This window comes from Tursiops truncatus, chromosome 3 (assembly GCF_011762595.2).
Source record: "Tursiops truncatus isolate mTurTru1 chromosome 3, mTurTru1.mat.Y, whole genome shotgun sequence".
NCBI lineage: Eukaryota > Metazoa > Chordata > Mammalia > Artiodactyla > Delphinidae > Tursiops > Tursiops truncatus.
In genome coordinates, this window is record NC_047036.1 from 72,276,184 (window position 1) to 72,291,745 (window position 15,562).

At 35.9% G+C, this 15,562-nt stretch overlaps 1 protein-coding gene across 1 annotated transcript in view; it reads left to right on the top strand.

Moving 5' to 3' along the window:
* ADGRV1 (adhesion G protein-coupled receptor V1) overlaps positions 1-15,562 on the top strand; it is a 564,070-nt gene that overhangs the window by 148,571 nt on the left and 399,937 nt on the right. Inside the window, exons 40-50 of the mRNA XM_073801943.1 lie at positions 1,783-1,861; positions 1,966-2,104; positions 2,750-2,891; positions 3,917-4,179; positions 6,295-6,470; positions 7,281-7,405; positions 10,076-10,233; positions 10,324-10,470; positions 10,805-10,912; positions 13,983-14,247; positions 14,995-15,117. Coding sequence (XP_073658044.1) covers positions 1,783-1,861; positions 1,966-2,104; positions 2,750-2,891; positions 3,917-4,179; positions 6,295-6,470; positions 7,281-7,405; positions 10,076-10,233; positions 10,324-10,470; positions 10,805-10,912; positions 13,983-14,247; positions 14,995-15,117 — 1,725 coding nt within the window. The remainder of the gene's footprint in view (positions 1-1,782; positions 1,862-1,965; positions 2,105-2,749; positions 2,892-3,916; positions 4,180-6,294; positions 6,471-7,280; positions 7,406-10,075; positions 10,234-10,323; positions 10,471-10,804; positions 10,913-13,982; positions 14,248-14,994; positions 15,118-15,562) is intronic.

Consider the following 15,562-nt stretch of genomic DNA (forward strand, 5'->3'; position numbering starts at 1 on the left):
TGTATGACAGTCTCTAGGCCCATCCACCTCACTAAAAATAACTCAATTTTGTTTCTTTTTAAGGCTGAGTAATATTCCATTGTATGTATGTGCCACATCTTCTTTAACTGATAGGGTTTTGATATTAGTCTTCAAGCAATTGATTTATTATGATCTCTGTGTAGTCAAACCTCTCTGCTAATGATAATCTGTATTTGAAGCCACTCCCCAGCGCTAGCATCACTGCCTCAGCTCCGCCTCGGATCATCAGGCATTAGAGTCTCACAAGGAGCGCGCAACCTATATCCCTCGCACGCGCAGTTTATAGTAGGGCTTGCGCTCCTATGAGAATCTAATGCCGCTGCTGATCTGACAGGAGGCGGAGCTCAGGCGGTAATGCGAGCGATGGTGAGCGGCTGTAAATACAGATGAAGCTTCACTTGCTTACCTGCCTGCCGCTCACCTCCTGCTATGTGGCCTGGTTCCTAACAGGCCACGGACTGCTACTAGTCTGTGGCCTGGGGGTTGGGGACCCCTGGGTTAGAAGGTGCTCTGGGCAGAGGGAAAATTAGTCTGAGTTAAAGGGGCAGAAGCATGGCCCAGAGCAGGGGCCTGAGGAATGGGAGTTCCTCACTCACTTCTAAGGCTCAGTATGACAACTTTGAAAATAGCAAAAGGGAATAATCAGTTTTTAACATATTATTATATTATTACTTGGAAAGTTTCCATTTTTATGCAAAAGAAATATATGATTCCAACAACTAGGCTGTTTACATCATGCAATTATTACCAAGTTAATTATTGTTCACACTAAGAAAACTGACAGAATACATCGTATTTCCTTACACTCAGAGGTAATTTGAATAGTTTAACTTTTGATAAGTGCTTTCTAATGCTCCTGTTTCAAGTGCTTTGTATATTAGTACCATTATTCCTTATGTTTGCCCATTTTATAGATGGGGGAGCTGAGCTAAGTGCCATGCCGAGGTCAAACAGCTAGGAACTGGTGGGGCTGGGCTTGTGCTCTGTAGCTTCTAGCTTGATGGGCACAAATCCTGATTTTATATTCTTTCTTCAACATTGTTGATCCCTTCACTCAGAGAGAATTCCACTTTCCTTACCCATTCTTCACCCAGACAGCTGTCATACGTATCCGAGAGTAAGGTGGACCTTCTGAAATTTAAAAGATAAAGGATGAACATATTAAAGAACAGAATAAAACAGTAACAGGGTTAGTTACTATTTCAAGATTGAATAATGGAAATTGGTAACATACTGAGCTTGGTGGACAGAATACAGAATAAAAAGGGATAAGAGAAATCTACTTTAAGCTTAGTCTTTATTCCACCTAACCTTCCCCCATCTTTCCTACCTTCTCAACTTCTGTTTGTATCCCTGTATCTCTCTGTCTCATTTTCACACCTGTATTTTTCTCTGCAGCACGTCCTGCCTTTCTCTTCCCATTTTTTCCCTCCTCTTTCTACTCCTTGCAACTATCCCCATTTTCCTTTCCTCTTGAAATGGATTAAAATAATAGAAATTAACCGTAACTTCAGTTGCTTATTTTATACTGTTCTCAGTTGATTAGATTTCTGTAAGTCAGTGGTTCTTGTTAGCAGAAGTTTCCTCATTCACATGTTATTAAGTATTTATGTCTTATTTTCTGAAACATCTTTTGAGTAATGTTGGCAATACCTCTATGTTAGGAATTATATAATACCAAAGGTCTTTAAATTCTATATCAACGAATTCTCTTTTTAACTACTTACATTTATTTAAAGGTATGTTTCTGTGCTTTTTCAGATTCAGAGGGCTTGACTGCACAAATTATTATTGATGCCAATGACGGTGCTCGAGGCATGATTGAGTGGCAACAGAGCAGGTAAACCGAAGCCTGCGTAAGAGCCCTTTTCTGAGTTGCAGATTCTCTACTATCTACTGAATAAAAGCTTATAAGGAAAAATGAATGTATTCTTTTTATTATAGATTTGAAGTAAACGAAACCCAAAGAAGTTTAACATTGGTAGCCCAGAGGAGCAAAGGGACTCTTGGCCACGTTTCCTTGTTTGTGTATGCCCAGAATTTGGAAGCACAGCTGGGGCTGGATTACGTCTTTACCGCAATGGTGAACTCATTGAGAATTATAGTGATTTAGGCCCTGTAAATAAGTTAATCTTGAAATAATAAACTACTGTATATTCCATAGTAAATTAGGGCAGAAGATTTCCACATGGTGGAATAGCTCTCTTCACTATTTTGGTAAATTCTATAAATTAAACTTTCAGTACTGTTTTAAAGATTCTTCTGTATTTTACTTCATTCATTATTTTATTGTAATATTTGATACCCACTTCTTATTAATTTACTACCTTATTGCAGTATTTGATACTGGAGAACACACATTATTGTGTTACACAATTTATATCATTAGATGACCTTTCCAGAGTGTTTCTTAACGCTTCTTGAAAATGTTAACTCTTCCATTTCTTTGTTTTACTTTACCGAAACACCTTTAGTGTTTGAAAATGTTTATCTTGTCTCTTCGTGCCTTTTACTGCTTAGTCAAATGTTTCCTTTCTTCCTCCACAACTTCTACTTTTTAAACTTAATATTGTCAGTTTAAATAAAAAGAGATCATGAAAAAGTAAGGGAAAAATCCTGTAAATAGGTTAGTTCACATTCAAAAGTATATTGTATTTATTTCCAAACATTTAAAAAAAACTCAGAGTGTATTTAAATATAATACTGCTACTTTTACTTTTTTGACCAGATTCTTCATTTTGCTAATGGAGAAAGGTATAAACATGTTGACATCATGATTCTTGATGATGACATTCCGGAAGGAGATGAAGCATTTCAGCTGATTTTAACAAATCCTTCTCCTGGACTGGAGTTGGGGGAAAATATAATAGGTAGTTGATGATTTCTTATACACAGCTCCTTTTCACCCCTTCACTCCTGAGTGAGCCACAGGCTATGGGTGATGCACTGACACCATCTGCCGCAGTCACACATTAGCATTTTACAATTTTTTTCATGTAGGTCTTACTTTTTTACTTTGATTGCTAGGTATTGTTGCTATTATGAACGAGGTCCGTTTTTATTATATTTTTAAATGGTTATACCTGATATATAGAGGTATTACAATAATCTTTTTGAATGCATGCTCCAAAGCAGACTTCCTAGCTTTGAGTGCCAGTACTGCCACATCCTAACTTGTGAATTTCCACAGATTGCCTGTCTGTGCTTCAATCATCACTTCTTAAAATGAGAATGATAATATAATCAACCCCATAGGGTTATTGTGAGAATTAAATGAGTTAGTAATATAGGTTAAGCAACTTGTAAGATCTCAGTAGTATTAGTTGTTGTTTCGGCTATTATTATTAACATTATTAGTAGTGGTGGTAGAAAATAGAAAGCTCTTGATTTCTGAATGTTACTCACCTTATATTTTAAACTCTTATAATAGTTCTAATAATGTTTTTCTCTAGTCTTTTCTAAGAAGACAATCATGATGTCTAGAAAATAGTGACAGTCTTGGCATTTCCTTTCCATTGCTTTTATACCTGTTACCGGCCTGTTAGCTCCAGGACGATGCTGAATAGTAGCAGTGATGACAGGTGTCCTTGTCTTGTTCTGTTTTCAGTGGCAACCCTTCTAATGTTTCAACATTAAGTTTAATACTTTCTATTGGCTTCTGAGACATATCACTTCATCAGGTTGAGGAAGCTGTCTTTTATTTCAAGTTTACTGAGTGTTTTTATTTATATCATGAGTGAATGTGGAATTTCATTAGATGCCTTTTAAAATTTCTCTTGTTTTTAAGATGATCTAGAAAAGAGTTGGCCTGGTTTACAATGAAACATGCACATGCTTCTCACTACTTACAACCCATTCTATTTTCATTTATTGTTTTAATATTTTTATTTGACAGCCTTAATCACTGTCCTTGCTAATGATGATGGCCCTGGAGTTCTAGCATTTAACAACAGTGAGCACTTCTTCCTACGAGAACCGACAGCTCTCTACATCCAGGAGAGTGTGGCAGTGTTGTACATTGTTCGGGAACCTGGACAGGGACTGTTTGGAACTGTGACAGTTCAGTTCATTGTGACAGAAGTGAATTCTTCAATGGAGTCGAAAGATCTGACTCCTTCCAAAGGCTATATTGTTTTAGAAGAAGGTGTTCGTTTCAAGGTACAGGATGAACCTTTACTGAGAATGAATGATTAATAGTTACAAAATAATTTTCTCTTGGAGGAATACCCTAGATCTTAGAAAGAAAAAAAAAAATCCGGGGGCTTCCCTGGTGGCGCAGTGGTTGAGGGTCCACCTGCTGATGCAGGGGACACAGGTTCGTGACCCGGTCCAGGAGGATCCCATGTGCCGCGGAGTGGCTGGGCCCGTGAGCCATGGCCGCTGAGCCTTTGCGTCCAGAGCCTGTGCTCCGCAATGGGAGAGGCCACAACAGTGAGAGACCTGAGTACCAGGGAAAAAAAAAAAAAAAAAAAAAAAAATCCAGCTTAGGTGATTGGTAAAAGCGTGATTAGATTACCACATGAAAGTGCTCTAGTGCTGTATTGTCTACATAGAGTGCAACCGGAGAAATTTGTTCCATTAATAGAGTAGTGGAATGCGCAAATAATAAAGAAAATATGCATATTGCTGTTTTAAATGTTAAGTATATTTAAATGGCATACTTCACTATATATTGTCTATAAATCATAAACTAAAAGAAACTCCAAGCAATTCATTGCAGTCATTAAGCCATAGCCAGTCATTCTTTTGCCACATTTTCATTAAACAAAATACAACTGCTTCCTTCAGACTGCTTATTTGAGGAGCAAATATCCTATGTAAACAGGAATAGCTTATTGGGGGAAAAATGCTGGATTTGGGATTAATCATAAATGTGAACTATACTTGTAGAAGTTTACCTTCTGACACTTCAATTTCTGTATATTAGTAATTTTTTGTTCCTACTACTAAATTTTATTTTTAAGACACAGTTTAAGTTTAAAATAACTAATTGTATTAGCTTAAGATATTTTTTAAGCCAGCTATATGAAGTATAATTCTAAAATAATATACTTTAAACTATTTCATGTAAAAACAGTCCACCTAATTATTAATTTTATTTATGATCAGTTTGTATAAACTTCAATACATTCTTGAATTCATATTCATTTGCATGTCTACTTTTTTCATGTTTCTGGAAATTTAAAACCTTTAATTGATTTATTCAAGGATGCTTACATCTTGATATAGATAAAAAGAATTCAAATTTGAAGTATTTTATGAATTTGCTATTTTTTTACATTCACATGCCTTTTTTAAAAAGTTTTAAATTTTATTTCATTTAATTTTTTGTGTATTTTAAATTTATTATATTTCTATTGTGTTTTATTCTTAAAAGACTCTTTTTCAAAGTGTGTTTAAAGACCTTTCAGTTCATTAGGCAAATTAAATTTTTAGAGCAAATTGGATTAAATCGATTTTTCTCTCACCCACATAATTATCTTTTTGTCCACATGTTTTTATTCTGAGGTATAAACAGTAAAATATAAAAATCTTAAGCGTATGGCTCAGTGACTTTAAAAATATGTATACACCAGTGTAACAACCACTTGAATTAGTATATTAAACATTAAACAAACCATCACACAGAAGTTTCCTTCTTGTCCCTTACCCTCCCCAGAGGAAAGTGCTTTCTGGTTTCTGTCACTGAAGACTCATTTGCTAATTCTTGAACTTCTTATAAATAGAACCATACAGTATGTATTCTTTTTATGTCTGACTTCTTTTGGTCAACATCATTTTTGGTTGCACACATGAGTAGTTGGTTCTTTTTTTATTGCTCAGTAGCATTTCATTGAATAGACCACTGTTTGTTTATCCATTCTTCTGTTGATAAATATGTGGGTTGTTTCTGATTTGTGCCTGCTGTGGCTATAACTGCTTTTTAAGAGTGAATTCTAGGCTAGAAAGAGACTTAATGCAGTTACATAGCCAGGGCAGGATAAAGAAGTAGCAAAAATGAAGATCTAAATTTAATTTTTTAATCTCAGTGATGTTTTCAAATGCCATAGATTTTATTTTTAGACATTTCAGTTAGACTGTGTCACAGTGTTGATAATCTTGAAAGTTGTAACTTGAAACAGTTGTAACTATTACTTTATGAGGATCAGTATTAAAGTAAAAAAGAGGTACTGTTTTCCAAAAATACTATTTTGTTGTCATAAATGTTTAGCAAATTACTCTGTATGTGTGTTGCTGAATTCTAGTAACTTTATCTTTTGATTGTGTTTTCAGGCCCTACACATATCAGCCATATTGGACACGGAACCAGAGATGGATGAGCATTTTGTCTGTACCTTGTTTAATCCGACTGGAGGTGCTAGACTAGGGGCCCGTGTTCAAACCCTGATAACAGTTTTGCAAAACCAGGCCCCTTTGGGGCTATTCAGTATCTCTGCAGTTGCAAATAGGTATAATTTATTCGTAAGGAAATTGTCACTTCTGAAGCTAAGTAGGAAGTAACTTTTGACGTAAAGAAAATGCAGAAGAAAACTGATCTCTGACTCTCGTAATGGGGACTTTTAAAATGAGCTCTAGCAGATAGATCGAGAGAGGCCATATGCCCTCTCATAACAGGGAGCATCAAAAACCTAATCGTGTGCTGTGCAATGGTGTCATTAGAATTCTTATTTTCTCAGAATCCACACTTTCAGGTAAAAGCACTATTTTGTGTTTTCAGTAATAATAAAAAGCAAGAAATAGTTTAACTTATATTTAGCTGCTCAAACCAAATGAATGACTCTTCAAACATATATTAACATGATTTTAGTTAAAAAATTCCCTCTGGAAATTGACAAATATTTGTTTTTTTTTATATCTTAGAAATATTCTAATAGATCTAGTTTTATTAATATGTCAAGAATTTCCTGATTCATTTTTTCTCTGTAAAATGTTTTTAGTTTATGTGAGAGGAAACTTAAGAATGACAAAGCTTTATTTATTTTAGAATATGTAAGGTGAAGTTACTGAAGTTACTGACCCTCAGTATTTTCTTACTATCATAAGTATCAGATAATAGTGCTTTTTAAATGTCTTCATAAATGAATATTTTTGAGCTCTAGAGTCTAGCCTTTCTCCTGTATAAAATTTGTGGATGGATGTCACCTTGACTTGCGTAAATTTAAAAGTGTGTTAAATATATACTAGCAATGTGATGTAGGTATTTACCGTGTAGAAATTACATGCTTTTTCTGCTTTCTGCAACTGTTTGTTTCTTTTAGAGCCACCTCTATAGACACTGAAGAAGCCAACAGGACTGTATATTTAAATGTGTCACGTACTAATGGCATTGATTTAGCTGTGAGTGTGGAGTGGGAGACAGTTTCTGAAACAGCCTTTGGCATGAGTACGTTTAGTTTCTTATAAAAACAAAATTCTATAACCAAGAAAGATTGCATGCATAAGATTTACATTTTCCCCCATGAATTGTATCTTACAGATCTGTTGAAAATGGAGAACAGATATCTAATTCTTTTACTGCATTCACAGATATTTATTGAATGCCTGTCCTGTGACAGGCATGGTACTGAACTCATGGAACTTAGAATTTAGGGGGAGACAGAAATAAATAAGTAAAAATCAATGTGTAGTTTGAGTATAATAAATGTTTTAAAGGTGAAGTTCTAAGTGTTGTGAGAACATCAAGGAATGCCTCCGAGGGGAATCATTGTTTGAACTAAGACTTAATGATGAGTAGGGATTATGCAAAGACTTGAGTTGGAGGAACATAGAAGAGAAAGCGAGAAGCTATCAAGGCAGAAGTCTAGAGCGTATAAGTGAAGAACTGAAGAGTGGGCACTGGGTTTAGAAATAAGGGGGAGTGCTGAGTTTGGAGAGCTAGATAAGACTAGATCATTCAAGAACTTGAAGAATATATCACGTACATTAGTCTTTATCTTAGGGTTATGGAAAGTCTCTGAGTGGTCTAGGCATGAGGGAGGGTTCCCATGTATAGATGTGGGGTGGTCTGATCACATTTGCACTTTGAAGGTATCATTCTTGGTGCCAGGTAAAGAATGGATTGGCACAGGAGAAATTAGAGGATGAAGGGAGACAAACAAAAGGGCAACAGATGATGGTAGCTTGGACTGGGTGATGGACTGGATGTGAAGAAGGTACCTGAGATGACTCTTATGTTTCTAGTTTCTGCAGTTGGATGGAGATTCATGCCGTTCAGTAGGAAAGGGAGTGCCTAATGGAAACAAGGTGTTACTTTGGTGAGGGGAGTAAAATATTTGAATTTGAGTTAACTTTTTAGAAGATATTTCTCTAGACTCAAAAGAAGATCTCTGCTGGAGAGATAAATTTGGGAGCCTTTAGCAGGCATATTGTTTTTAAAGTCATGGAAGTTGACGTAAAAACCTGGAAAGCGAGGATGAAGATAGAGAGGGAAGAGGACTCAGACTGAGTCAAATTGAATGACCAGGGAGAGGAGAAGGGGACTTCAGAGACCTGGTGAGAAACCCAGGGGAATGCAGGATTGCAGGCAGCAGTGAAAGAGCGTTTTAAAAAGAAAGGAGTGGTAAATCGTGTCAATTGCTGGTGAGAAGTCCAGTAAGTTGAGAACTGAAAAAATACTCATTGTCATCAGCAATGTAGAAGACATAAAATCACAAGAGCTATTTGTATAGAGGGATGTGGACCGAATAACATTTTGAGTGGAAGTGAGAGAATGCAGGCCTCAAATATGTACAACTAGTTCAAGAAGTTTGGCTGAGAAGGGTAGGATCTAGTAAGAGTAGTGATGGGGTGTAGGAGTCAGGGTTTTTGTTTATTTGTGTAATTTGAAGAGACCTAAGCATGTGTAAATGCTGATGGAAAAGGCCTGGTAAGTAGAGAAGGACTGAATATTTAGAAGAGAAGGGATAATTAATAGTGGGACAATGGCCTGGAAGCCAGGAAGAGATGGGATCTAAAAAAGAAAGATTATGTTTTCTAATTCAGAGTTATCTCATTATAGTTTGGGCTCTGCGTGTGTTTTGTGGACGTGCTTGTGGGAATATGTGTTGGAGGTTCTTAAATGTCAGCAAGCATTGTTTATTCTTCATTCACCATCTTCTGGAATTACGGTAGGGCAGGATTTGACCATGTGGTCGACTTCAGTGCAAAACATTCAGACTCTTAATGCAAAAGCTGTAGTGTGCCTTTAAAAGGTGGCAAAGCAGGAATCTAAAATATTGGATTTCTAGGAAAGGATATTACCAATGGATAGTACCTAAAAGACACTGACATTATGACTTCATCAACTGGTAATCTAAAAATGATCAATAATTTACAAGGAGCCTAGGTTTCAACTTGGACATTTGTTCTTGGTGCATCACGTTCACACCATTAACTAAAGTTTAAAAAGAACTAACTTTCTATGGGAAACTGTCATGATAATAGGACACACAAGGTGTTTTAAAGGTATTCTTCATTAAGCAGGAAGTTTTTGTTTCTGTCTTTGTTTAGTTGTAGCACAGAATTTTAGGACATGTACCTGTTATAGCAGGCTGATAAAACTTGATAGCTACTTGTAGTAGGTGAATCTGTTTTGGCATTCTTAAAATATACAACATGTAAAGTTAGAAATCATTGGATGGGGATAGCTTCAAATTAATAGTGTAAGTTTTAAAAACCTGTCATTTAGCATGTTTCCATAAAAGGTGTTTATTATTTCTAAATTTCTCTGTTATATTTTCATCATCTTTATGAAAGCTGATAAAAATCATACTGAACATATTTCCTTTTAAAGTATAAATTCAGTATTTATTTATAAATATACCCTGGAAAAGTCTTTGTGGGTTTAGAGCACAGTGTTAACAATTTTTCTTGTCTTTGGGTATTGATATTTTTAGTTACTATCTATTTTGAAGTTCTCTAGTTTGTCTCTTCTCTTTCTCATACACATACACTTACCATGGAAGCATTTTCTCTTCTAGTAACAAACTCACTAGTTTCACTATTTAAACAATAAACAGAATAGATAAAGTTTGAGAGGATTTTACAGAAACAAATCACGATTTATGTTTTTCAGGGGGAATGGATGTTAAGTTTTCTATATTTCAAAGTTTTTTGGATGCATCGGCTTCTGGCTGGTGTTTCTTTACTTTGGAAGATTCAGTATATGGTATAATGTTAAGAAAATTGTCTTCTACTGTTTACCGATGGCAAGGGATTTTTGTTCCACTTGAGGTAAACATCACTTATTTTATGGTACACAAACTATAATGTACATATAGATTTTGGATGCCCCGTGAATTACTGTTATTCCTTGTTTCCTAGGATTTACATATAGAAAATCCTAAAACTTGTGAGGCCTTTAATATGGATCTTTCCCCCTACATTGTGATTACTCATGAAGAAAGAAATGAAGAAAAGCCTTCTGTTAACAGTGTGTATACATTCACATCTGGATTCAAATTATTCCTGGTAAAAAAAACACTTCACTTTTTTTTGTAGATTACTTTATTTAAAAGAAAAATCAGATTCTTGAGATTGAGCTAAATAGAAGATAGTGTATGTTCTATGTTAATGTGATAAGGGGTTTTTGGCAAATTGATACACATTTTAGCAAGGTGTCTTAATCCAGGGATATTTTGGTCTTTCTTGAAATGACATCTGGATATGCATACCTGGGGATCAGAATGATTTTTCAAGTTTTGAACTTCAAATATTTACTCAGACTATTAACTGTAATTCAGAGCTTTTCTTAGTTAAATTTTCCTTTAAATTTTTTATTCTCACTGTTCTGTCTTCCTTGCAGGTACAAACAATCACTATTTCAGAAAGTTCTCAAGTAAGATATTTTACTTCAGACAGTCAAGATTATGTAATTGTTGCAAGTCAAAGGGATTATTCTGAATTAACTCAGGTTTGAGTCTTTTAAAATGAATTTTTTTAATGCCATAATTGAAACACATCAAAGATGTAGTCTGTAGGTTTAGTATAAAAGAAAACCATAATTTGATTATGGTAACATAGTAAAAAGAATATAGATATTGATTAGTCATAGCTAATTTTTAAATGATAGAGTTTTGAATATTATATTGTCTTCAAGAACCAGAGCAAGTATAATAATAAGCATGAACATTTAATTAGATTTTAATTGCATTGGAAAATTTGGAGAAAAATCACACAACTGGATAGATGGTATCACTAAAAATTCATGATTAACATTGCCAGATGGACACACAACGTCACTCCAGAAATCCCGTATTTCTCTAGTAAACTATATCACGGTGTCTTAATAATATTTATTTGATAATTTTCGTCACTCCTCAGATTCCCATACCTGCTTCTCATCTCTTCACTTTCAGCTCATGACTTTGTTGAAATGAAAGCTACCAGAAAGATTACTCATCTTCCCAACAGCAAATTCAGAAACTGTCTTGAAAACCAGTCTTATTCCTGCCTCCTGTTACAATGGCAGAAGTGTTGCTTCTATAAAAGACAGGCGCCTAACATAGGCTCCCCTCTTGCCTTCATAAGGGTCAGTTATTCCCTCTAGTGCCACCGTAACTAGCATCTCTCTCTCTCTGTAGGATTATTACAGTCAGCATAAATGCAGGATTTCCAAGCTTAAAAAGTGATTTCTCTTCTGATCTTATCCCCCTTTTCTTCCTGCTTCATTTCTTTTATCCCCTCTATATTGAGACCTTGAAAGAATTTTCTACTTGCTTTGCAAACTTCTTCATGGTCACCAGTGACAGCTGGGTTGCAAATACAGTGGGTGTTTTCTTCTGTCATTATTTTGCATTGCTTCCCATCTGCACTTGACAGTCACCTCATCCTCAAATTTAAACCATCTCTTCTCTTGATTTTTGAACTACCACACAGATTTTCATTCTTTCTTTCTGTATCTCCTTCTCAGTCTCCAATGCCACTTCCTTCTCCCTTTTCTGAACTTAGATCTCTTGAAGTTTTTCAGGTTCAGTTTTGGTTCACATTTCTTTTTTCTTTCTCTTCACTCACTCTGAGTACTTTTATCAGTCCTATGGCTTTAAATATCAACTATAGGCTGTCTTCCAAATTTATCAGTAGCCTTTCCTGTGTACTCTAGATTTTGTGTCTAACTGCCTGTTGGCATGTACACATAAATATGTTCTAGGTATCTAAGATTTAACATATCTCAAATTAAACTGTAGATTTTCTCTATGAAACTTGTTTCAAGTGTTTGCTTTCATCTCGGGAAATAGTAACCTCATAAATGCAGTTGCTTGAGATAGAGTGCTGGGTTGTATCTTTTTTAAAAAATATTTATTTATTTATGTTTGGCTGCGTTGGGTCTTTGTTGCTGCGCGCGGGCTTTCTCTAGTTGAGGTGAGCCGGGGCTGCTTTTTGTTGCGGTACACGGGCTTCTCATTGCAGTGGCTTCTCTTGTTGCGGAGCACAGGCTATGGGCGTGCAGGCTTCAGTAGTTGCAGCACGCGCACTCAGTAGTTGTGGCTCGTGGGCTCTAGGGCACAGGCTCAGTAGTTGCGGCGCACGGGCTTAGTTGCTCCACGGCATGTGGGATCTTCCCGGACTAGGGATCGAACCCATGTCCCCTGTATTGGCAGGAGGATTCTTAACCACTGTGCCACCAGGGAAGTCCATAACTTTCTTGATTTCTGCTGATTATTCATTCCCATCTAATTTATTATTAAGTGTTTTTGATTATATCTCCTGATACTATTTTGAGTACAGATGTTTCTTTCCATCTCTGCTTCTTCTTCCCTAATCTAGGTCCCCATCACTTCTCACCGTGCTAGTAGAATAGTCTCCTAGCTGGTCTCCAAAATTCTCTGATCTCCTCAGATCCATGTTTCAAGTAGCTGGAGTAGTCTTTTAAAAATATTAATTCATGTTGCTCCTCATTTTGAAATTATTCAATGATTTCCAATTATGTTTGGAATAACTTCTAAATTATTTAATATGGACTGTAAATAAGGTAACCATATGTCCTTATTTGCTCACCACAGTGCTGGGTTGTGCCTGTTGTCCTACAATGATTAAGACTGTCTCTTTCACTCTCTAAAGCATCCCTGTGTTAAATTATATGGGCACCTTAACAAAAGGTACCTCTCCAGTATTATCTTCATTCCCCCAGTGCTGTCAACTGCATTCTAGCTGCACCAGTCTTCATTCAGGTTATGACAAACTTTTTCTGCATTAGAAACTTTGTCATGTCATTCTTTCTAATTTTATTTCTTAGGACATTCATAATTCTCTATCATACCTTCCTAATTGTTGAGTACTTGTCTCAGTTTAGTAGTCATACATTTATTTAATGATTGATGTATTTATTGTTTGCCTTTCCCTAGTAGTTAATAAGATCCATAAAGGAAGAAGTGATTCTGTCCCTTGCTTCTTGCATAATGCTTGGCTTATATAAGATTCCCAGTTTTTACTGAATAAATATAATTCTTTGTGAAATTGACTGGATGGCGTAAGAAATCAGGTAGATTCAGGGTTTTCTTTCAGTTTAAAATACATGAACACTCACCTGAAACCTTGTATGCAGTGCCACCTTCAGGACTAAAAAGTTTAGATGTTTTTCTTTATATTCTATTGCTTGAGCAGTGGGTAATGATAATACAGCATTAGAAAGTTTCTTATCTCACTCTGAATTTTTCATATTTAAATAAATTTTCTCCTATTTTTGGCTTCCCCTTCTCTTGCTGTCACCCACCCCTGCCCAGATGCATATTTGAAATTGATTTATTTTCAAATAACTTCTCTTTCATTCTCTGTGTGTGTACTCAGGCACACACACATACACACACAGATAAAAAGAGGGAGAGAGCAATGAGAGAGGATCAGTTTTGATATTTTCTCATTTATGAAAGTATCTTCCTAACTAAGTTAAGGGGTCTAGGAGAGTAAACATGTGATATTGGCTAAATTCTCACAAGTGCTGAATTCCTAGTCATGAGTGTTTTGTGTCTGAACATTCCCTGCAGGTCTTCAGATGGAACGGAGGAAGCTTTGTGTTGCATCAGACACTCCGTGTCCGAGGTGTGCTGAGCATGGCCTCATTCACCAGAGGAGGTGCTATGTTCTTAGCCATTTCCCAGGCTAATGTCAGGTCAAACTCCCTTTTACTCAGGTGGTCTGGAAATGAGTTTATTAACTTTCAAGAAGTTCCCATCAGTGGAACAACACAAGTTGAAGCCTTGACTTCAGGCGATGATATTTACTTAATTTTTGCCAAAACTGTTTTTCCAGGTAAGACGATTTAGTGTTTGCAATGCATACATAGCTGTTATCGAAATTATCTTCCATTCATTTTATGTTCATATGAAAATGCTCTTGTAATAATTTTTTAGCTAATCCATAGTGTGTTTCTTGATGGATCTAAGTATTGATTGTCAGCTAACAGACGGATTTTGGGAAAAAAGAAAAACATTTTAAGTGTTATGTCCATAACCTGTGGGTGTTCTAAACCACTACTTTAAAGATATTAAAATAAAATTGGGGATGGGTGGGTAAAGTAGAAAGAATTATGAAGATTTTACACCCAAGGTACAAACAGGTAACTTTTTATATGGCTGTACTTGGGATGCCATGGATAATCTGCAGTGGTAATAAATAGTGCCAAGCAACATTCAATAAGACCATTTAAAAATGTTCTCTGAATACAAATATGCATTTTTCTGCTTAGTAGGACTTTCATAGGTAACATTTCAACATTCCTGAAAAATAAAACATTTGTTACTATTCTTTTTTTGATATCAGATCATGATTAATGGTTAAACCATGTATCAATATATACTTCATGTGGTAAATGCAAGAAGACTTTTAAAGTGTTTCCAACTAAATTGTATTTTTGTTTAATTGAATGAATTCTGAGAAATGTCCTAAATTTGTTTCTTTAATTAAGTTTAATATTTTTATTATAGTTTTATTGTGTAATTTTGTCATTTTTTTCTGTAACTTTTGCCTTCAGATTTGCCTTTTATTCTGTTATTGTAGGAGATCAGAATTCAATTGAAATTTTCATCTGGGAGGGAGGACAGTCTTCTTTCAGATATTTTCAATCCCTGGAATTTGCTACTGTTAATAAGATCCACTTCTTCACACCAGCCTCAGGAATAGGTAAGGGCATTTAAAAAAATTTTTTTATTTATTTATTTTTGGTTGCGTTGGGTCTTTGTTGCTGTGCACGGGCTTTCTCTAGTTGCGGTGAGTGGGGGCTACTCTTCGTTGCGATGTGCAGGCTTCTCATTGCGGTGGCTTCTCTTGTTGTGGGGCACGGGTTCTAGGCGTGCGGGCTTTAGTAGTTGTGGCTCGTGGGCTCTAGAGCGCAGGCTCGGTAGTTGTGGCGCACGGGCTTAGTGGCTCCACGGCATGTGGGATCTTCCCGGATCAGGGCTCGACCCCGTGTTCCCTGCATTGGCAGGCAGATTTTTAACCTCTGCGCCACCAGGGAAGCCCTCATACGTTTTAATTTTAAAAACAAAACCTTTTGTAAGAAGAGTTTTCATTGCTTTTTTGTTTTTGCAGATCTCTTAATGTCTGGTTTAATAGTTCGATTCTCATG